This window comes from Drosophila yakuba, chromosome 3L, assembly GCF_016746365.2.
Source record: "Drosophila yakuba strain Tai18E2 chromosome 3L, Prin_Dyak_Tai18E2_2.1, whole genome shotgun sequence".
NCBI classification, from domain to species: Eukaryota; Metazoa; Arthropoda; class Insecta; order Diptera; family Drosophilidae; genus Drosophila; species Drosophila yakuba.
The window spans coordinates 20,058,704-20,081,495 of record NC_052529.2 but is presented as its reverse complement, the minus strand read 5'-3'; the positions used below and the strand labels follow the sequence as shown (position 1 = coordinate 20,081,495).

Below are 22,792 nucleotides of genomic sequence, written 5' to 3'. Positions count from 1 at the left end.
AAAAAGCATTGCGGAACAGTGACCACTAAAGTTTTACATTTTAGAGTTTACAGCCCTACTTTACCGGTTATAACGTATTTAATCTAGTTATATTACAGGATATATTATTGTATTGTTATGGTATCGCGTTGCTATATCTTAGTGCCCTTTATTTGTTTGTTTTTTATCAGATAATTTGTATATTAGTTATCATCACATGACACAAGAGGAATAAAATGATTTTTTGTTTACAAACAGATAAATAAAAATGATTGAATATAAAAAACATGCCAACATAACAGATATTTCAACCTTATAGAATCTTGGAACACCCCTAACGCTATCACCGTAGCCCTGAACAGCTGATGGCACTTGTTGACCAAAAAGCAATCCACGATATTGTATTGATTTCGGAATAAACTGAAAATCGTTTTAAAATGCTAGAGAAGGTTAAAAATATTATCGTAGTGCTATCAGGAAAAGGCGGAGTAGGGAAATCCACAGTAAGCACCCAGTTATCTCTGGCACTGCGAAAAAACGGATTCAAGGTAAGCCAAACCATTTCACCACAAAAGATTACACAGGAATTTCTTAAATTACTAATACGCTTAATCACTAGGTTGGCTTGCTGGATATAGATCTGTGTGGACCGAGTGTGCCATATCTACTGGGTCTGGAAGGACGGGATATCTTTCAGTGCGACGAGGGATGGGTTCCTGTCTATACGGATGAATCCCAAACCCTAGCGGTGATGTCCATTGGGTTTTTATTGAAGAACCGCGAGGATCCGGTCATTTGGCGTGGCCCCAAAAAGACCATGATGATCCGGCAGTTCCTTACCGATGTCAGATGGGATGAGCTGGATTACCTCATTATCGATACTCCCCCCGGCACATCGGATGAGCACATCACCGTAATGGAATGCCTGAAGGAGGTCGGATGTCACGGAGCCATAATTGTGACCACTCCGCAAGAGGTGGCCCTGGATGATGTGCGCAAGGAGATCACCTTTTGCAAGAAGACCGGCATCAATATCTTGGGCATTGTCGAGAATATGAGTGGGTAAGTTCGTTGAGATTGTTAAACCTCATGTCGGTCATCAGGATGAATGTTTATTTGTCCGGAACAAATTGAAAATACCTACAGTGCTGGCTGTAACGATAGGCATCTAGTATTTTCCCTAACGAAAAAGACTGACTTATTGAAAATGCAAATAAAGATATTAATTGGACGCTTCTACGCGTCAAGTTCACGGCAGGGCGACACCTGTGGACTTTAACCAGGTGATAATATATCTCATGTTTGACTAAATTATCTTATATTTGATTTCCACAGGTTCGTGTGCCCCCATTGCACCTCGTGCACCAATATCTTCTCATCAAACGGTGGCGCCTCACTTGCAAATTACGCCCAAGTACCACATCTCGGAACTCTGCCCATAGATCCCCGAGTGGGCGTTTTGGCGGGAAGCACTACATCCGTATTGGATGAGCTTCCGGATTCCACGACAGCGGAGGTGCTGACTCACATAGTTGAGAAGTTGAAAACGATTTTCGTCTCCTGAATAAACACAACCACGTAAAACGTATCTTTAAATTTACAAAACAATGGGGATTTAAATATTGTTCAATATTATGTTTATGGATATAACAATTTCATTAGGGAAAGATCTGATTCGTGACAGTCAAAGTAAAAACTTCCAGATTTTAATGTTTATGTGGACTCCCCTTTCGTATATTCTTTAATTGGGGAACTACAGTTGGTAAACTGAAAAAGGGACTTTCATTGTCAAACACGTTATAGTTTTCGTTTAGCTTTGGTTTCTTTTTCTTTATTTTTTATGCTTTGGAATGAATGTAGTTGATGAGTGTTCGGTATAATAATTTAAAATTATATGAGTGCGAGCGTTTGATGTGTAATCACTCTAATGCAACAATTCTGGTTGTACAGTAATTATAATTTACAATCAAACTAATACTTTCCAATTATAATTAATAATGTATTTCTTAACTGCTTAACTGCTACTGCTAAACCTAATCGCTTTATTTATTGATTTGAGCATAGTTTAAAGATCAAATTGTGTGCTTATCTCTTGAAGGACGACAAAGTATAGTTTCTTTTCCTAAGTAGTATTAACATGCAGACTTCTTCCACTATTTTGGTATAATTTTTAAGATCAAAAATCAGTCTGCAGGATGTTGGAATTCACACAGAGAAAACACGAACTGATAAACTGAGATGGCAGCCTGGAACTATCATTTTCTCTGTGTGGCAATCACAACTTCTGCTCCGCCTTTGTTTTTTCAGTTTCATTTAACTTTCGAACTGGATTTAATGGTATGGCATGGTATTTTTTGCTTATGGAATATCTCTTCACGATGGCATAAAGAAATATCAATACTAAAAATATAACTAACACCATTACAACTACGCATTCCCAAGGCCAATCGGTTTGGATGTGCTCCTGGGGGACCTCTGCGTAGGGATAAGTTATTTGCTGGATCTCCATGCTGTTGAGATCCTTAATTTGACTGGTGGATTCGGGGGCTACGACAGCCGGTTGATTCGTGAAGGGATTATCTGTTGCCACTGAGAAGTTAGATGCAGTAACTAAGATCACAGTGGGCTCATCAATCGCTTTGGGTGTTCTATTATCAGCATTAAATGACATTTTGGTGATACCGTCTTCTGTTGAAATGGGAAGTTCCATGAAAGTGCTTGAAACTGAGAAAGTTTCTAGATCGTCGGATGTGGTTGGATTTGTGGTAGTCTCAATAGGAGAATCAGAACTAGTTTCTTGTTCTTCTGAATCGGGTTTGCGATCCGGCGACTCGGAAGTGGCAGAACCTCCAAGTTGTTCATAACTGGAATCCGTACTTGAATTTTCTGTGGAACTGGATACTTCACTTGTATTCGGAGTGGATGTGGCCATTTCAGATGATGTAGATGGGCTACTGGCTGAACCGTTTGTGCTTGGAACGGAATCAGAAGTATCTGTTGGCACAGTGGAGCTACTCTCCGAACTGGAGGATTCACTTTTTTCCGAAATTGGAGCTGAAGTGGAGTTTCTATACTTGTGAGTACTATCGCCGAAGATATCGTTACTCACACCGAGTTCCTCCGGACAAATCAGACAGCATATTCCCTTGACCTTAATGGGATTGCTGCACGAATATATATGATTGCACTGAATAGCACTACGGGAGACATATCCATCTTCGCAAGTGCATGTAGTACAACCATCGTTTTCCATCCAAACATCACCTTTTCTTTTGTACTCATTGTTGTCAGTCAAACAAATGGGTTCCAGTTCCTCCATTGGACATATTTCCTTGCATTGAATGGCCAGCGGTTCGCAAGGATCGCAAACAGTGCATTTGTTCTTATAGAATCTCCGTTTGGAACCGTCGCAGACAGGTTCCTCATCGAGGCATTCGTAGCGAGGACAACAGCTACCGGGCAGCCCATTCCCCCTTTCCACCTCGACGATCACTTTGTAGCAGGTGGGAAAGTCATTTTCACAAGGTGGACACGTGAGGGAGTCATCTATACTGTCTGGGTCAATAATGGGCATAGCTGTAATCAATAAGGCATAAAAAATTTATTAGGATTTGGCGCTTAACAGAGATTAGCTTATTTTAAAAGAAATTTCTTGGTAATTGAAAAGTAAAGAATCAATCTAGCTACCCGACAATTGTACTGTATTCTCTATAGTTTTGAATATTTAAATGATATATTTATTACAAAATTGTAAAATTTGACTCCAAACAGACCCAAAAAGTACCGTTCTGATATGCCCTTCAAGTTCAATATTTACATATCGAACGATCTTGAAAATCACATTCCATCCAGCAAGCCAAACAGCCATGAATTATTCAATAAACCTAGAGGTAAATTTATAAAAATGGCAATTTGATTAGGCACACTTATAGGAAACTTCTTCAAGAAAGCAGAAATCCAATCAAAACAAACGGAATGATATTTATTTTTGGTGGAATACAAAGTACGGGAGTGACACTCTCGTTTATCATTTATTTATTGTTATTGATTTTTGACATTTTATCATTGAATTATGTATAAAAGGGGGTAGAAGGCGCCAGAGCGATAAAAATGGGAATGACAAAAACAATAACAGTGCGAAGAAACAAAAGTAGATACACAAGTGCTCTACCAAACAAAACCGAAAGATTTGAAGCCCTCTCTTACTGTATCGATATGGATCGGTCGTTTCATTGAACGAATATTGGCCCAATTGCGTGTGTTTTCAGTTTAGGTGGTGTGGTAAAGTTTGTTACAAAAATGCGACCCATCAAAGCAAGTCTATTACAATCTCTTCCCGATCGTGATCGAAGGTTATCAATTATTTTCGATATTGACGTCACTATCGCAGACTTTGTAGGTGAAGCGCATTTAATTGAACGTAATTTAAAATAGATATAAGTTGTTGCTTTCGTCGTTCTGGCTTTATTCTTCGGCTATCAGGTCGCAGCGATCTATATGACAGCAAGCAGACGGGGCAATTATTCATATGCCTGGTTCTGTGTGCGTGACAGTACTCGTTTGTTTGAGAAGCGCATAGAAGGGCGCTGAAAATGTCAGGGAAGTGTGCGTGTTGAATCGATGGGAACACATAGTTCGAATACCTTGAAGCAGATTATTTATCTAGATAGAAGCTTCTACGCATAAGAGACGAGAAAGAAGGTAGCCGTGTCACATTTACAACATTTATAACTGCTTTCCTTGTATTTCCCCGAATATAGATTTGCAAGACCCGCAAAAATAACTCAACCCCAACTAGTACGGAACGAATTCATTCTGAATCTGGAGTCTAGTAAGAGTTGTATATATATATACATATATCTTAATGCTTACCTAGTCAATAATAATTGGCCATGTGCAGCGAACACCTTGCTTTCTTCGTTTTGGATATTTATTTATTTGTTGCTTTGCACTGCGGGTTTATTGACCCCACCGGATAGTGGTAACTTTTTTATCGTTCTTGGGTCAGCAAAAAATCGCAAAAAAAACGAGACATGAGACGGTGGGGCGTTGGGGAAGGTATCCAGGTTCCAAAGGTTACAAAAATTCAATGCAAATTACCTAAGCACATATCCGCCTTAAAAGTAAATGGGTCGGGGCTCATTAGCGGAGATCTCTGGCGACGACGATGATCATTATGGTTTCGGATGCGATTATGATGATTTTATAGGGGAGCAGCAGCAGAAGTGCTACTGCCCACTTACGTCACCGGTCGGGCCACAGATACAGATACACAGAAACACGGATAGAGATACAGACACAGCGATGTGGAGATACGGATACTTTGAAGCTGCGAACGAGGCGATCCATATTTCTTTTTGATTGATCTACAGCCGAAGGCCGGCATGCAAAAATGCAATTCAGGCATGGAAGCTGAGGAGCAGCTCACAAAAACCAGATACAGATACGGGAGAAAATAAATTCCAGTGCAATTAGCAGTCGCTTATTTTTGCTTTTCCTTTTTTTTCTGACACGCTCGTTGACATGCAAAGTTACTTAAACCAAACAAAACGAACATTACACGACAAAATACTAAAATAACAAAAATCAAGAGGAGGAGGTCGACGTTTACTTTTAACTACTATCTAAAATGTCGTCTTTTTCGAAAGTGGGGGTACGACAGACCCCAAGATGTTGGCCATTACAAGCGACAAAGACCAAACAGTTGATGGAGTAATTACAGACCTTTCAGGTTTGCTTCAAGCGAAAAACGCACGAGAAACTATTTATTTTTGACATTTTCCGCTTATTTCTACTATGCCCATTCACGTCAATCACCGTGAACATTGAAAAAGTGTCTCTTTGATAATTTGCTGATGGCGACTCTAATTCTCCGCGGGGAATTATAATATTTTCGTACATTTTATGACATTTTAAGCGAATTTTTTGTCATTAAGGCGGTCATAAAGCGGCGATGTTAGTAACCCGTAAACCAGGAAGACACCGATTCGGTTAGCCGTGATTTACTAGCCATGAATCACAGGGATGAATGAGTCACGGACAAGTGGCGATTAAATCTTGGAAAATCACTTCTACAAAATGAATAAGATGGACCATTTTTCAGAGGTAAAGAACAGATAAAGTTCATAAAATGGTACCAATTGGCATTATTTTCCAAAGTAAAGCCTTTGCGAACTGGTTTTTTGAAAACAAAAAACAATCCACCGAGCCCATTGAATAAAACATAAGCTGAATTATTACTAGGGGAGCCTCTCAATCAAATTTAATTTATAACAAAAAATGTGTCTATCAAATGGAAAATCAGCCTAGCGTGTATGATTTATTAAAAAATAAATCCCATTTAAATTCAGCTTATTCCCGTGCTAATTATTTTAATAACCTAACTGTGGTTGTCGCACTGCCATTGACTTTTGCGATCGTAAACAAAACGCTTTCAAAATTAAAATAAACTATGACAGATGTGATTTAATCGCACCCGAATTAAACCGACAAATGTGACATCAGACCTGCGTTAATCAGTACTACTATGTATTTCTTCTTTTATTTGTTTTATTTGCTTTGTGAAAACTTCCTTCACTCTAACAGAACAAAAAGCAATCAATCTTTTTGCGAACCTCTCTCACACGTCCTAAGTAAGCGTAATTTATGCGATTTCATTTAATCGCCAGCATGTAGAGCAAATAATCGTTCGTCACTCCAGATTTGGCTGCTTTCCGCATAGCTACCAATTAAGAGAGTTCAGTTCAGTTCACTTCACGGTTAGCATTACCCACTACATACTACCCATTAACCATTAACCATTTACCATTTACCATTATGTTGCTTCATTCTGCTTCCACCATTGGATACATGCCCCCCAAGGTCTATGAAGTGGCCAACTAATGCGCTAGAATCGCGTAAACAAAACATTTCGTACGCTCAACGCTTTCTATTTTTTGTCTACTCCATTTTTTGGTCCCGTTTAAGCCGGCGGCGACAGGCGTAGTAAGCCTTATCTTAATTATAGATCAATTATGGTAGTGGGTCTGCCTACCATACACCACCAGCCAAATGTATTTCCAAGCGCACATCATTAATTATAAGTGCAAACTGAAGTCAGCCATATGGGAAAGCTGAAGGGCAAGCGCCAAATGCCAAATGCAAAATGCCAAATGGAACTCAGAATTAACTAATGCGAATCGCAACTAAAAGTCGCTTTCTTCCTGATGAGTTATGGGCTGTTTACAAATATTTGGACCAATTTGTTGGACAAGTACCACTGTTTATTGAATCAAAGCCAGCAGGAATGCATTTAAATACATTTTTAATAAGTAAAATAAACAAACCAGCACGGCGATATAGCCGCAACTCGACTTCACACATTATTTCATATGCAAAATGAAAACAAGCGATGGGGGTATGGATGTCCCGCGGTGATTATTTCGCATTATTTTCTACAAATTGCACAATTACAATTAAAGTATACGGCCTGGCGTAAAATGACTGATTAATGTCAGTGCCCCACCCCCACACTTCCGAAGTGCACCCTTCAACCCACAAAAAACATATAATGCCAAATGAGAGCTGGCGAACAGATGTGCGCCGATATTGAATTTATATGTTTCCTATACAAAATAATAATAATAATTATTTTTAATAATTACTGCTCTGGGGCCGCAATGTGTGCCATTCGATGGCCATCGTTAGTATGATGACTGACGCCTTTCGGAGGGGATTACTAGTATTATGCTGTCTGGTTTTGCCGATTCTACGGCAGCCAACTATGGCAACCGTACGTACAGATGTGATTTATAATGTATAAAACCGGAATTTGGATCTATTAACAAAGAGCAACGCTACATAAATAATATCCAAGAAACCCTAAAAAAGTCATTCATGTCAGTTTCGTACGAACAAGTTCTAGATATTTAACAACCATACAAATAATTAAAAATGTTTGAGTTACAATGTGCCAGAATATATGACTGCACCTGCACACTCACAGATCCAAAATCCATTTTTAAAACGTAGGCTTACCACATTTATAAATATAGTAGTATAGTAGTACACCAAAGTACGCCAAATGCACTTTCCGTTCATCCTGGCCAAAAGTAGCCAGCGTGACTAAGTCGCTAGATTTATAGGTTCGGCATATGATGCGCATTTGCTTAATGGCTCCCCCACTTGTAGCGCGATTTCGAGATACGTTGGCGGGACATCAACTGTTCGGTCATTGACCCCACTACTGCGGAGGTCTTCAAGTGCGATATTGTGGAAATGCCGAAGAAGCAGGGAAATTTCCTGAACACCTTGCTGCGACTGCGCCGATCTATCCCAAAAATGTGGGTGGAGCTGAGTGTGGGCCAGCTCGCCAATCGAAAGGACCGTATCCTGCAGCAACTTTTTAAAATTCGAGTGGATGGCTGTCACCTGATAGCATTTCGCAGCAAGAACCGAGTTCTGAATGCCGTGCTCCAAAAACTCTTGCAATCGGGAAATTATCCAGATGCCTGTCCCCTATTGGAGGTAAGTTAAAAGTTATTTGTGTCATAATTGGCAACCCAAGTCAAGTTGCAATGAGGTTGATCTCGAAAATAGATTGGTTCCTGACCCATTTTCATGTACATTTCGCAAAGCAGTCTGTCGAAAGCACACCTTTAATGCGGAGTATTAATATTTATAATTTTATTCACTTTATATACCATTGGTAACCAAAAGGAGAGGTAAGAGGTACCAGATGGTAAGCTAAGGAGAGAGTTGCTAAGAACCACTTCCAATAAAATTGTTGGTTCCAATGTTTCCGTTGGCACGCACAGTAACTCATACACCTGATTCAACACCAACAGTTTTCTGACCTACTCAAAGTCAAAATCTGGTGAAAATTTCCCATAATCTTTATCTTTACGAGCTGAGCGTAAATAGAGCAACAAATAAGTCAAATATTCTCGCAAATAAACAGAGCTATCTATACGGCTGTTCGAAAATACGGCGCTGTCATTAAAAAACGGAAAATAAACAAAATTAAATAAACAAATCCAATGCGCATTAAACGCGAAAACCAGGGCGACTTTTCTGAGTGAAGAAACCCCAATCGATAATGCCAAATATTATTTTCATTCGCCAACTAACAGGTGGTGGTTCCCCATTTCCTAATCCGCAGAATGTCAACTATACGTCCACGCGATTCGCCCTCAATCCGGATCACTTTCCGGCCTACATGCCGGACATGAAGTTCAACACGAAATTGGTCTTTCAGCTGAGCAGGAGTATGGGTCTGATCAGGGCCAGTGTGGATGCCGAGGTGATGAGACGATCGTAAGGAGAAAATAATTTTGAACAAAGCACGAAAAATATGAGGAAAACCAAATCACATAAACCAGGGGCAAATACCTACATCAATATATTTGTGCGTTTCCATGACTAACTCGAATGACTAATAACTTTGGCATGGGCTCTATTCGCCGGTACACATTCAGATTAGACTCCTATCTGGGCCACTTGGCATTTGGCATTGGGTAAGGGTGGAAACGTTATTACTTGTGGATAATAAATGAATATCTATTGAACCCGAGAGATTTCACTGCCATGACTTTCAAAATTTAAATTTGGTGTTGATCCCGTTTTCTTCAAGCCCCATGATTCATGGTCGAGGAATGCGGCATCAGACTGCTTGACTGATTTCTGCACTTCACTGCTAATTACTATAAATACAAGAGTTTTATCCATATTTTACGAGCTTTGGCTGGTATCAGAAATCAGATTAAAATAAATATGTTTATACAGGCGATTAACCGATTTCTGCACTCTATTTTAAGTTTATGATTGTGCTACTATCTTAATTCTTCAAAAGCTCTCAGCTGTAGAAGAAATCCGATAATCGAAAACTATCAATTAATAGGTTTTAATGGATTGTCAACTGGGTTTGTGAGGTAAATGATATGTATAAGCGCTTAAAATAAGGAACAATATTATTACATCATTTAATTACTTGTTAATGATCTCCTTTCTTCGTGGGAAACAAAATGTTTTAGAAATTTCAATACGACATTCCCAGACTATGGCCAAATACCCAACAACTTTCTATATAATAAACACACTCAGTTGTTGATAATGCGAGTGCAGAAAAATAATAGATTAAGAAAGCTCAGGCCCCTTTTCAAGTGCCGGCCAATCAAATTAAGAAATGACGTGAGTCTTGCCCACAAAAGATATTTAGCAAAGAATAAATAGAACAGCGTTTATCAAGATGCAAAAAAAGCAAAACAAACCGCAGAATATAAACATACGCCTTTCACTAGATCAGTCTGCAATGTCATGATCACAGAATCTTTCGCTCATCTGAAATTCCTCAGCACACCGCAAAAAGCCAAGAGAGCAAAGTCTATTGGTCATATGGGCGTCGGAATCGCTCATCAATATTTTTGCCATGCCCAAGAAACTTTGGACTTGGCCAGAAGGAAAACTTGAGGCAAACCTTTGTCAAGGCCAGCCATTAAATAAAAGGAACAGTGTTTCCGTCCACCCATTTCCACTTCCATTTCCACATCCATTTTCATTCGCATTTGCATTTGCCATAACAAAAAGTCTGGAATGGCGGGGGTTTGGTGACATAACCCAAACCAGTACAGTCGGGAATTTCTAGGCCAAAATATACCAGCACCAGCCACCCCGAGTAACTGGTAACTGGTTGGGGGCATAAAAATATAGCTCTAAATGGCTCACTTACTGGGTTAGTCAGCCAGCACCTTTCTGAGCAGTTAGCCGGAAGCAAATGCACTCAGAACAACTTAAAGTATGTGAACGTTCGGCAAAGAATTGTTTACTTCTGAAATTTTAAATAAATTCCTATTGGAAGAAACAATTTCAGCTGCAACGTATAGCATTTATATTATTTAACTAGGTGATATGATCTTTTATTTTCTTAACTGTTAATCTTTCTAGTTGTGTAACTACTTGTTTTCTGTTTTATAAGCTTATCTTCAAATGAAGGATATTATTTTTGAAAATTGCAATAGCTCCATTTTGTGCAAAGTGCACTTTCACTTTTTGGCTAGATTCCCTGCACGAAAAGAGGATTATAATTTCATCAGGTAATGGACAAGAATTCGAGGGGCTGGCCTGCCTGAGAAAGCTAAATGCTCCTTTATCGACTTTAACTCGCCTTCGTTCTGGCTACTCTAAGTTCACTTATCGTATTCATCTAGATGGAATTCGCTGGGCAAACACGGCAACAACAACTGCCAGTTGGACTCCATGGGCCTGTGTGGGTTTAGAAACTATATAGATGTACGTAACAAACACGCTGTAGAACAGACTATCTGTCGTTTGTCAGCCGTTCGTACCAATTTGATAAGGAACCGCCGCAGATTAAGATGGAATTCCATACGACCATACGAAAAGTGTGGGTTGCCACTCCTGGGCTTTCTATAAAAATCAAGACTCCACTCCAAACTCAAGGTTAAGTTCATTAGATTTCAGCAGATTAACACATGTTCCCCCCGCGATATCTATAAATATTTGCACTTGTGGAGCGAGGAAATATTTTATATCGGCTTTTGATATGGCTGTATGTGGAAAGTGCTCCCCAGCTATTTTCAGCATTATTCACAAAGTCAATAGGGGCTTTACTTAAAATAATGTTCCCGTGAGCGATAGTGTTATCTGCCTTGCGTATTTGCAGATTTCTATTTGCAAATAAATATAATAATTTGGCCATGTCCATAATCAATGAGCACGCGTGGACATTGAATGGTATTATTACTGAGGGGTTTTTGTAACAATTTCTACTTGACAATATATATAGAGCCAAATAAAATAAATAAACCAGAAATAACTTAGAAATCCTCGAAATAAAGTTTACTGGTGACTTGAAACTGTCTTCAAATTTCAAAGGGTACTCGAAAAATGAGCATCATTTCTGTTTCCCATTTTGGAATCCCTGGTCAAAAGTTTTGTGACGCACTTCAGGTAATATTGTTCAAAGTTTAGCAACAGCCTTCGATATCTCACTATCAAGGTCATTTCGGTTCATAGAAAAACACACGCCAGCGAAAGCCAAACAAAAACGAATCGAATAAAAATAAACAATATTTTGAGAAATGCCCCAGAAACACGAAATATAGATGTAAAGTGAAGCGCAAAGAAATACAACCGAAAACACAAACAAACTTAGATAATACGCCGCCATTTGAATTATCAATGAAATTTAGAAATAAAGCCAAAACAAAACAAAAGAAAAGCAGAAACCAGAAAATTGGCGCGGCAACATGTGTTTTTTGGGCGGAAAAAAACGAGGCAAAACCGAAAATACAGAAAATCGGTATGCAAAGAATGAACAAGAACAAGAAGAATATGGCATATGGCCAAATCTGACGCTATAGATAGTTTCGACGCGTCATGAGCAGGATCGAAACGATATATATAGCTTATGAGGCTGTTGCCGTGACGTAGGCATTCCACCTCTGTTTTTTCTTAATGGAATGTATCTCAATCTCAATAGGGTCCAAGTAAACAAAAGCCAATGTCGGAAAAACAATATTCGAATTATCCGAGGGCAGTGATTCACTTCATTGATGAACTAATTCCGGCATTATCGACTCACCACATGATTTTAGAATCCGTAAGAGGAGGCAAATTATGATTAACTTGGCCATGTTTCACGTGAGCACTTCGTCCAAAGTCCAAAGGCTGAATCAATATATAAACGCGTATATATATCTTCAAGTTACTGAGGTGATTTCAGATGGCTGTGTCTGCTCTTGTAGTTCCGCTGCACTAAATATCTGGAATGATATAAGTTTAAAATCTGTTAGTTGGTTTGGATTAGATCGGTAAAAACACACAGAAACACCTGCAACTTTTCTTTTGTCTAGGGGATTATTATTAATGTATTTAATTTCACAACTGCTTGCAAGTTTTTTTTCTATCTCGACCGCGGAACTGAGAAGCGCAGCGGTTAAAAACCAACTGCATAATATTTCGACTCGCGTTCTCTTTTTCTTCGCTGGCCGGCCGTGCATTCTTATCTGATATATCTAATCTTATTTGCATATGCACTATGATTACATTCTCTATTGAAATCTATTTTGTATTCATCTTGAGGTCTTTTGTTTCAAACGCTTAACGCTTGCAGCTCTACAATTCGCTGTTTGGCCCTAAATTGCACTTTTATCTAATCATTTTTATTTATTCATTCTTTGACAATAGTCTCCCTCCTGAGACTTGAAGGCTTTTTACCACGAAGTTGTAACCAAGTTCCCAAGTACACTCTGATTACCGGCCAAACACGCTACCTGCGTTGTTTTCTTCGATTCGCACGATAAGTGTGTTATAACATATGCCAAAACTGATTGCCTGATAACTCTTCATTTTGATACCACACACATACTGTACACTATACACTATAAGTAACAGGCACATGGAATGCCAGCCGATGCACACAGTTTGGGCCAACAGAATAATGCCGAGTGGGCGCTTATGGGTTTTTCCTGTAATTCAGCGTTTCAGCACTTTGCGATGGCTGTGAAATATATACATTTCCGATCAAGTTTTACCATGTTGCGATTTGGGCTTTCATTTGCAGTTTTTTCCACTTATTGAATTAATTGCGGGCAACACCGCGCAACGAGTAAGTATTTCACGAAGTATAACAAATCTATATTGTGCTAATGTGACTAATGTGTGGCACCAAACACACTTTCCTGCAAGATGAGCGTTATTGTTTTGGCCACATCTGTATTTGAGTGCAGGCAACTGCAACCAAGTGGCCAAGAAAACCCAAGAAATGAAGAAAAGACGAAAAATCCGGCGACACGTGCATATCTGAAAGTGCATTTGACCGATTCGCCCTCAAATGTTATATCACAACAAGCTTAAGCCCTCGGTTTTGCCAGTTTTTAAAAAGGAAGCGGCGAATGAAATTCCATCTTTCGCACTTGCAGCACATATTTTTCACATTGGCCATTCAAAGTAATGGCAAAAGTAAAAACCAAACCAAACTATCAAGATTGCGAGAAACAAGAAAAAAGAGACATAAAGTCAGGGGAAATACTTAGCGCCGAAATTAGGTCGCTTGGCCTACGCAGATTACGAGTATGAATATATTTTGGACTCGATTTGGCATTACCTTTACTTGTCGAGAGTCTAACTGATCCAAAAATAAAACTTCATTGTACTATTTGTTTTCAATTGACTGCCTGTATGTCCATTTGGTCTCTTGCTTTTTTTTCGGATTTTTTGGTTTAGCCCCGTTGTTTGTCTTTTTAGCAGTGCTGCGTATTTGTGTTTTGTTTGAGACGCCGCCTTTAAGGTGATAATATTGTTAAGTTCGGGGATTTTTCACTGGAGCACAGCACACAACCGATTTCAGTGGAGGTTTTCAGCAAACTAAAGAGTTGTTTGCCAAATTGAACATTTTTATTTATATTTCTCGCGCTCTTTTACTCTCTCGCGATTTTCTCTTTGCGGCTTTCTCTTTGCCTCTCTCTTCCGATCTCGTTTTCGCTTGCCTCTTTTTGCTTGTGTACGTTTGGCAAATAAATCAGGCTAAATGCGTAATTACAATAGGCAAAGCGTTTACTTTATTTAAACAGATGAATATTTATTTACTTAAACGTGTTATTATACTCATTTTACTCGTTCTAGAGCAGAGTTACTCTGTTCCTGTTTTTTAAATCTTAATTTTGCAGTGAACATACATATACAAATTTTATATATTGCTTAGGCTTCTTACAGTTATCAAAATACTCAAAACATATTAAATATTGCGTGATTAATTATTCTGGTAGAGCTGTTGCTTGATTTAGAAAAAAAAAAACATATGATTCCTACAGGTTTCTTGCACTCCTGATTTCGAGTCTTTGTACCACTGTTCGTATGCTTAATAAAGGTAAAATGTTTTGTTTATAGTGCGTATACGCGATATGCGCATAGGTCCGTTGTGACCTATCGATTATTTCATGCGACGTGATATCGATTAGAACCATCAGCTGTGACGCTGTGTGCTGTTAAATGCTGATAAGCTGCACGGTTAATCAACAGAGGTGCTAGACAACTAACATGGCGAAATTACCACATTTTGGTTCTAGGATATCGCTTCTAAATATGCTTTATAGCCACGAGAGGTGCCCTGCAGGACGGAATCTTAAGTTGCCTAGACAATTGACATTTGGGCATCCTTTTTTTAAAGTCAGTCTGTGATTACAAGATATCAGTCGATAGTACTTATAAAACCAGTATTTTAAAAAGTTAACACTGAAAGCATTGTTTTCTGTCGATATTAAATAAGTTGAGATATTGCGTAATTATAATAATAAGTACAGCTTTTGGTAAAGGGGCAACAAATTTTCAGAAATGAACAAAAGATTTACCGTTGACATCCCATTTTTTCTGGGAATGGTTACACAAATTACATTTAAATTAATTAGACATCGATAACAACCGCGATTCGCCATTACCGCAAAACATATCACCATAAGCACGTCTTTACAGTAAATTTAACAGAGCCCAATAAATTCCTGAAAGAACTATTCAAAACAAAACACAAGTGTAACCGTGTAACACAAGTGTAACAAGTGTTTAATATAATATATAACATAATAAGTATCGATTATGTTACATGATGATACTGTTACAGACTGTTACAGAGGTAACTGGAAAGGGAAAATCTCCTGATTTTGCTGATCTGGCAGCTCTGATCATGGAACTAAATATATGTAGCTCACTTTTGGGATGAAACGGTAAATTTGTTTTGGAGCAACAAATTTGGCAATATTTTGTCAACAAGTATAAGAATAAAAATTAAAATTCCAGCAAAAATGCAAATGGACTTCCTTGGATGTGAAGCGAAAGCTAAATTTCATTCCATCTAAAAAATAAAGCTTATTTTATTCCCATTCTATTTTGTAGAAATCTGATTAATTTTTAAAACATTTTGCTTAAAAAGAAACATAAATTATCGCAAAAATATTTGTAAAGTTCCAAGGATACTTTTACAATATCTGCTTCTATTATTATTTAAAAATATTTTAGAATATTCGTGTGACCAAAAGGTATTTCCGAACTTTGAATCTGACCACGTACGAGTCCTTATATATATAAATTTAAGATTTATTTAAATTTATTAATTTTATTTACGCATCCTTAAGCATTTGTGGCACTGTTTTCCGCCTGCCATTTCTTATTGTTGTTATGTCCGCTAAAGTTGCTGCTGTTGCTGCAGCTGCTGTTGCTGCAGCTGCTGTTGCTGCTGCTGCTGCATGTTGCTGTTCCCGATGTTGCTGCTGTCATTGGTGCACTCACAACTGGCATTGGTAATTAGCACGCGCGCTGCTAATTAACACTTTCTGGAGGAGCGGCACTCCACTCCACTCCACTGCACTCCATCCTACTCCATTCTACTCTGCTCCATTCGATGTGCTTGTGCTCAGGGGCCGCTGCAATTCCCCGTTGACTGCCAGTTGCACGCGTGGCGGCTGCAACAGCGCTCCAACTTGCAACACTCAGAATAAATACAACTGTTTGGTGCGAGAAAATAATGGCGAGTGGACACGCTGTGGCAGGAATAAGAGTACTGAAATAAACAAATATTTTACCAATTTGTTGAACTATTGGTTTTTTAAAACAGAACTTAAGTATTGTAATACACATAATACACATATTTATATTGAAATATCCCCATCAAAAGCTCTAATTCTTGGCGGTCCTGAAAAAAATGTGACAATTTAGTCACTTTGTCTATACTTTCAGGCTGGGTGAAACAAGTTACAAAGTGAGTTTTCATAAATTAAAGTGTGATCGTGAGGGTCAAGAGGTTGGGGTTGCTCCATCGCCGACTATTTTGTAGGACATTTTTTGTGGCGAGTGCATCGCCACTGAAAGAGGGCTCCTGGGTTTGGCTCAAAGCGAAAATGCCGCCGCACTGTTTTCGTTCGCCGGCTAAAATGTAGGTCCAAATATGGTGGGGCTGTTTTCTTTGGGGCTTGCGGCTCCTAGGTGGTGCCTCTTTTTGGTCCTGACGCTCACACATCTGCTCCCCTCTGGAGTCGGAGTCCGGTGTCCGGAGTCGGAGTCCAGGGGAAAAAGCGTGAAATTTTAATTGTGCCTTTCGGGGCGTTGTCGTCTTGGTCGATCGGACGCCGCCTCGACCCGAAATAAAGATCTCTCGCGGCGCACACAGCTCATCCCGAGGAGATTCCTCCTCATCCTCATCCCAATCCCACTACCAAAAGTTGTTCATGCCAAAAAGGTGCAAAAGGCCAAATAGTATTCTGTTGTTTATGTTGTTACATGCCTCGTTGTCTGTGTCTTTTTAGCTCAGCAAAAATGTCCGCAGGAATTTGCCAAAGCCACACAGTTGCCGATCTTTTTCGCCGCTCTCTGCACCAAAAGAAAAATACAATATTATGATATATTATCTATCTATACTCGGACTTCAACTATTTGCTATTTTTATTTTTAAATTTATTTGATTTATTTATTTTATTTATATCACATAGAAATTAAAGAGTGTTTCTTCCCCGTTAAGGACTAGCGGCTTTATTTGTTTCGCTGAGTGCAGTTTGCCTTATGCAGTGCCCACTGTGGCTGCACCTGATGTCATCCACAGCGCCTGCAGCCGCCGATCATCATTGAAAGCGGCTCTAGGGTTATTCCACTGGCTTTTGGCCACAGATGCATCCAACGCTCTGTTGCTGTTAATAGTGGCTGCGGGCCAAATCAATTCCAGGCCCAACATGTTGGCCTGTCCGCCGGACTGGTGGCATGGTATGGGTATTGGTCCGATGCCGATGGACAACTTTGCCCTCTTGGCCGCTCCATTGGTTGACAATAAAAGTGAGCCAGCTCCGTGGCTCTGTGGCTCTGTGGCTCCGTGGCATGCATAATAATTATAATCCATTTAATTTCCGCAGACTGACTCCTCTGCTGGCCATTCCATCGATCATTTGGGGTCACGTGTGTGCGCTGACCCCTTACTTTTTCAGTTGCCAGACTTCAGTCTTACCATTTTCTGGCATTGTACGTCAGTCAGTGGAAAGCCGCAATGCCAAATATCTAATACGCTTCCACCGAAATGATCAGATTCATGGAATTTTCACGTAAAGCTGCGGACCCGGTTGCAGTTTCCCCCCACCACCCGCCTTCCGATCATCCCCACCCATTTTCCCCACCTCTGCGTGAAGGCAAACAAAACGACGCGACAGGTGAATCGGCCGCCCGTCGACTCGCCCCATACGGGGATATTCGACAGACGGTCGGTCAAGCGGATTCGCATACTCCAAACGCGGTGCATACTCCAACTGCTCGACCGGAGACAGGAGAGCGGAGCAGGACGGGATCGGGATCGGGATGAGGATGAGGATGGGGAGTGGTCAATGGTCGAGCGCTGGATGGCCGAATGGTGGGGGGCACATCTTTTTCGGTGTTCACATGTGCCAAATGATGTCGATGGCGGCGGGCGGGGCAACTTGAATGTACGGTAGGTTATGGTGTGGTTATATTCGTTTCGTTTCTTTTATAAATAACCAATCATAAAATAGTGGTAAATTAAATATTTTACTTAGAGCGATACACATCTAATGCAGTTAACAAACGTGAAGTTTCTCTTTATTCCCCCGCAATACATTTTTGGAAATTATTTAAACAAATTGAATGCTGATACCTGCAACTAACGTGTAACGCACATTTGATTAGATGAAACTGATTAGATAAACGTATAAATTCAGTTTCATATAGATACAAAATTGAATAGGAACCATATTTTTTGTGGTTCAGTTGAGGAGGTTTTAAAACTCTTCATTAATTGTTAACCCATACATTTCGACAGTGATTTTATCGGGATTATCTCGCCTCGGTTGCACTGTATCTGATTTTTGTTGCCGGCCTGCGTGTGTGTGGCTGTGTTTGTTGTGGCCACCCGCCTTCGGCTCCTGCCCCCTCACCCACTTTGCCTTTATTTATTTATTTTGTTTATTTTACTTTTTTTGGTTCCCCATCTCGAGATGGGGGATCTTCGGGTGACTCCGGGACGGCTGCTTTGGCTGCTGGAGCGACTGCTGCATCATCTAACGCAGCGGCGGCTGCCAAGATCGATCGTCCTCCTCCCGATGCCTGCTGCTCCTGCCCTGATCCCCCTGATCCTCTCCAGCTCCTCCTGGACCTGGGCCTTCCTCTTTTCGGTTTTCAGCTTTTCAGATTTTCAGTGTTCAGTTCGTCTATATGGGCGCGTTGTCGTTTCGATCGATCGTCGATGGCTCGGGTCTTCAGTCTCTCTGTCTCTGAAAGACTGCTTGGAAAACAATAATAACAAAAAAAGAAAAAATAAAACTGAAAAACTGAAAAAATCGGAAAAAGTCTGGGCTGTGACCGACCATTACCTGGCTTTGGTCAATTGATGACCAAATGACCAGCTCGATTAGTTGTTGTTGCTGGCTTCGTTGCAGCCTTTTAGTCTTTACACCTTCTTTTATTATTTTCCTATTTTTTGCACTCGACTGGTGGCGTTGTTGTTTCGATGTATTTAAATTGGCAACATAAATTTTATTCGCAATATTTGCTTTAATGAAGTTTTTCTGCTGTTGTATTTCTCTCTTTCTCTATTTTCGCTTTGCAGCAATTGTGCATTATAAAATTGTAAATTGGTGAAAATTGTGCACAATTTGCTTGCAGCACGTTCGTGTAAAGAAAGAAGGAGAGGGTATTTTTAGGGTCGGGGAGTGTGCGTACATATATATAATTGGTATATAGCTAAATTAAAATGTGGCTTTCCAATTATTAATTTGTGCACCTACACAAATATAAATTCTATAGAATGTAGCAAGCACATAATTCGTTAGTAAAATTATTCTACACTGATAGTTGCTTTATTAAATTTAAAACATATATAACACATATAAAATAGAAAATACACAATTTTTTAACACATTTAACATATAAAATACAAAATTGTTTTTAAATAATCGATTATAGCTGCCATTCGCACATTTTGCTACCTTTCTCCTTAATTTTCCCTTTAATTTAAATGGCGGCCTGGAAATTGATTTTCCCATTTGGGGCTAAGTAAGCCGCAGAAAGAGAGGGACTGATTTCGCAGACGGGGAGTGAAAAGGAAGACAGACTCGAATAGAAAGAGAGGAGCAGTCGCCATTTGCGGGCACCACCCATCAGCTTTGAAATTTCATCACGTAAGACTAATTAACAGCAAAATAACCTGGCGCACTTGTTTGTGGAACTCTCCATCTCCATATCTCGAACCACCAGCACCACCAGCACCGGCACCACCCCCTCTCCTCACCCCCCCTCCCTTGGCCATCACATACACCACTATATTTTAGCCTGGCTAACCGCAGTCATAATTAACTTGCTGCCGCCTGCAAACTTTAGTGGTAGTTGCCTTTGCGATTATTTATTTTTTTAGCATCGCTCGACCTCTGTTGGTGAAAAATTTAATTTTCAATAAATCACCTCGCAAGAAGCTGATCTAGTAGAAGCAGCGGTGGGTCGATCCGTTGGCGGTCTATTCTCTAAATATATCTACGTACATATATACGAGTATGCACATATGAACCGGCTGTGGGGGACCAGGAGGAACCTGGGAGTTAGGTGGGCTTTTAGCACACCTCCTTAAGCTTATCTAGCGATTTGTGATACAGGCGTCTGACTTGGAGGCAGGAGACTCTGCTTCATCTTTTAATCTTTGCTAAAACACTCGTAGGACAATATATTGCGAATCAAACGTTCTTCAAAGCTTCCCATCAACTTGTTCTTACGAGTGTGAGTATCCCTACCTTAAAATTCGAGGAATTTCCAAGTAGAATACAAGACAAGCATGCACCTGAAACCCCTTTCGAATCGCAAACGCCTGCAACAATTTAAGGCCCCAAAGCATTTAAGTGTTACATGGGAGTGGATGGAACTACATATTTCAATAGATCCCCCAAATACCAACGTTTTATGGGCACTATCATAAAGAATGTAAATGAAAAGCAAAGCACTGCCAAATTGCACTTACGGTTTTCGTGTGATTTCCCACATTCAAAGAGCATCCAATGCGAATGTAGGCAAAGGTCTCAAGTTCCATCAGCGTTTTTCTTTGGCTGACCAAATTGTTTTCTCCTTTGATGGTTTTGTTTGGGCATTTTAAGGCTCTTTTTTTGGGATGACGTGCTTTGGCTTTTGTCTTGTAAACTTTTATTGGCCCTCTGATCGCTGGGGGGTTTTGAGGGGGTTTTGGGGGTTCGAGGGGCTTTTGCAGCGCCCATTGCGCAATGTACGTCGTTGGCACAGTGGGGCATCGACGCGTTTTATTGGCGCGGCAATTAATTGCTACATTTTCCAAAGGAAAATTATGAACTAACATCAATTAGGATGCGGTGGAGTCTGCAGGCGAATCTCTCGTGGATTCCTCGCAGATGCTTCGCTGGGAGTTTCTTCTGCGAAGAGCGCTTAATGATTCAGCCTTTTTAATAGGCTATAAAATGTGAAAATCGGCATAGGCGCATCCCATCGCATCGCATCGCTGCCCGAACATATTTCACATGTTTTTATTATTTTGGGGCGAGGATCTTCTTTTTGTCCTCGACCAGCCTCGTTTTATTGTCATTTCAGAATTTTTTTGCCTTTGGCTATGCTTGTCATTAGCTGTTTAATCCAAACTTGTCCCATGCGGTTTTATTTGGAAGTTGAGACATTTATAATTGACACATGTCAACAGTTTGGGCGGGGGCCAATTGATTGAGAGCCAAACAATCGGGTTATGCATGCAACTTTGTGTCTTCTGTGTCATAAGCCGAATGCTTTCGATCCCAAATTCAATTCCAAGCGACAGGTGATCGCGGTATAAACGACATAAATCATAGCTTGAGCTATGAAAAGTTCATCTGACGCAAGAAAATAAGTTCGGTTCTTGCTCCATGACATAACAGCTACCTTATATTCGAAGTTGACGCATATTTGCATTTCTTAATATTACTACCCGACACAAAGGTGACCTGTTAGCAACAGCTACTTAATAAAAAAAGGGGCAAGAAACCAACTGCTAATCACTTTGGAGTTTGACCCAAAAGGCCAATTTGGACTGGTGTGGATTTTATGCAAAACAGCGAAAATTATGAGCTCACCTCATAAAAATAACGCCACAAGGAATTTCCGTGTATTCGAGTATATTCATGCTTAAATATATATTTAATCGGAGGCCCAGATTCCGTTTGATCGCTGGTGCGTGGCAAGTACCGCAAAAGCAGAGCTCCTAAAAACAACATTTGCATACTTAATTAATTCAACCAAATTTACGGACACACATACCGAATGCCGATAAACATGCAGGCGAAAAAAGAGATGAAAAAACCAAGAAGATATATCGGATGAAGCAAAAACAAATATCACAGTATGTACTCTAATTTGGTTGTCAAAACGACTTCAGTTTTAAATGAATTCCATTTAAAAATGGATTTCGCTTTTTCTCTTCGTTTTTTTTTGTGTTTTTTGGTTTTTTTTCGGTGAGTCAAGCACAGGCGCCAAATGTTTTGCCTATTTAAAAGTTAATAAAATCATATTATCAATAAGATTTATGGGTTCAGTCGGTGAAAACACGTAATACAAAAGATCGGGCAAGATGACGCTCTCAAACGAGAAACTATGCGCCTCTAAAATATATAAATTTTAATTAGCCGAACGATATTTGAGAGATCAAGATCGAATCGCCTTAGAGACTTAGAGACGGTGCTCCATCTCCTCGGCAAAGGGGGGATAGTGGAAAGGGGAGATGGGGGGAGTGCCCAGATCGTGGCCAAGTCTCAGTGGCCGGGCTTGTTTCACTAATTAAGCCAAAATGGGCGCG

The 22,792-nt window shown here is 39.9% G+C and overlaps 3 protein-coding genes across 4 annotated transcripts; 2 read left to right on the top strand and 1 right to left on the bottom strand.

Annotated features, from left to right (window-relative positions):
• Positions 1–342: 342 nt before the first annotated feature.
• On the top strand, positions 343–1,563 carry LOC6534761 (cytosolic Fe-S cluster assembly factor NUBP2 homolog 1). The gene is made up of 3 exons (XM_002095400.4): positions 343–527; positions 599–1,041; positions 1,315–1,563. Exons 1-3 carry the CDS (start codon positions 417–419, stop codon positions 1,541–1,543), a joined length of 783 nt encoding a protein of 260 aa, XP_002095436.2. The 5' UTR covers positions 343–416; the 3' UTR covers positions 1,544–1,563.
• A 219-nt stretch (positions 1,564–1,782) lies between these two features.
• Positions 1,783–14,351, bottom strand: LOC26535561 (cell wall integrity and stress response component 1). Of its 2 annotated transcripts, none has more exons than XM_015195333.2 (3): positions 14,084–14,351; positions 12,560–12,740; positions 1,783–3,555 (listed from the first exon to the last, which is right to left on the bottom strand). In XM_015195333.2, the coding sequence occupies exons 2-3, from the start codon at positions 12,609–12,611 to the stop codon at positions 2,255–2,257; spliced, it is 1,353 nt and encodes a 450-aa protein (XP_015050819.1). In that variant the 5' UTR covers positions 12,612–12,740; positions 14,084–14,351; the 3' UTR covers positions 1,783–2,254. The 2 variants fall into 2 exon arrangements, with proteins under 2 accessions (XP_015050819.1, XP_039229741.1); XM_039373807.1 differs by lacking the exon at positions 14,084–14,351 and adding an exon at positions 12,809–12,898.
• LOC6539754 lies at positions 3,569–9,524 on the top strand. The gene is made up of 3 exons (XM_002086603.3): positions 3,569–7,750; positions 8,149–8,484; positions 9,119–9,524. The coding sequence occupies exons 1-3, from the start codon at positions 7,652–7,654 to the stop codon at positions 9,275–9,277; spliced, it is 594 nt and encodes a 197-aa protein (XP_002086639.2). The 5' UTR covers positions 3,569–7,651; the 3' UTR covers positions 9,278–9,524.
• Positions 14,352–22,792: the final 8,441 nt, after the last annotated feature.

What these genes read in the sequence shown, in the direction of transcription:
- LOC6534761 (XM_002095400.4), top strand. Translation starts at nt 417, where the DNA reads ATGCTAGAGAAGGTTAAAAATATTATCGTAGTGCTATCAGGAAAAGGC. An exon ending in TGCGAAAAAACGGATTCAAG is followed by an intron (nt 528 to 598) that starts GTAAGCCAAACC and finishes CTTAATCACTAG; the next exon opens with GTTGGCTTGCTGGATATAGA. An exon ending in ATTGTCGAGAATATGAGTGG is followed by an intron (nt 1,042 to 1,314) that starts GTAAGTTCGTTG and finishes TGATTTCCACAG; the next exon opens with GTTCGTGTGCCCCCATTGCA.
- LOC6539754 (XM_002086603.3), top strand. Translation starts at nt 7,652, where the DNA reads ATGGCCATCGTTAGTATGATGACTGACGCCTTTCGGAGGGGATTACTA. An exon ending in GGCAGCCAACTATGGCAACC is followed by an intron (nt 7,751 to 8,148) that starts GTACGTACAGAT and finishes CCCCACTTGTAG; the next exon opens with CGCGATTTCGAGATACGTTG. An exon ending in ATGCCTGTCCCCTATTGGAG is followed by an intron (nt 8,485 to 9,118) that starts GTAAGTTAAAAG and finishes CCTAATCCGCAG; the next exon opens with AATGTCAACTATACGTCCAC.
- LOC26535561 (XM_015195333.2), bottom strand. Translation starts at nt 12,611, where the DNA reads ATGGCCAAGTTAATCATAATTTGCCTCCTCTTACGGATTCTAAAATCA. An exon ending in ACGGATTCTAAAATCATGTG is followed by an intron (nt 3,556 to 12,559) that starts GTGAGTCGATAA and finishes TATTGATTACAG; the next exon opens with CTATGCCCATTATTGACCCA.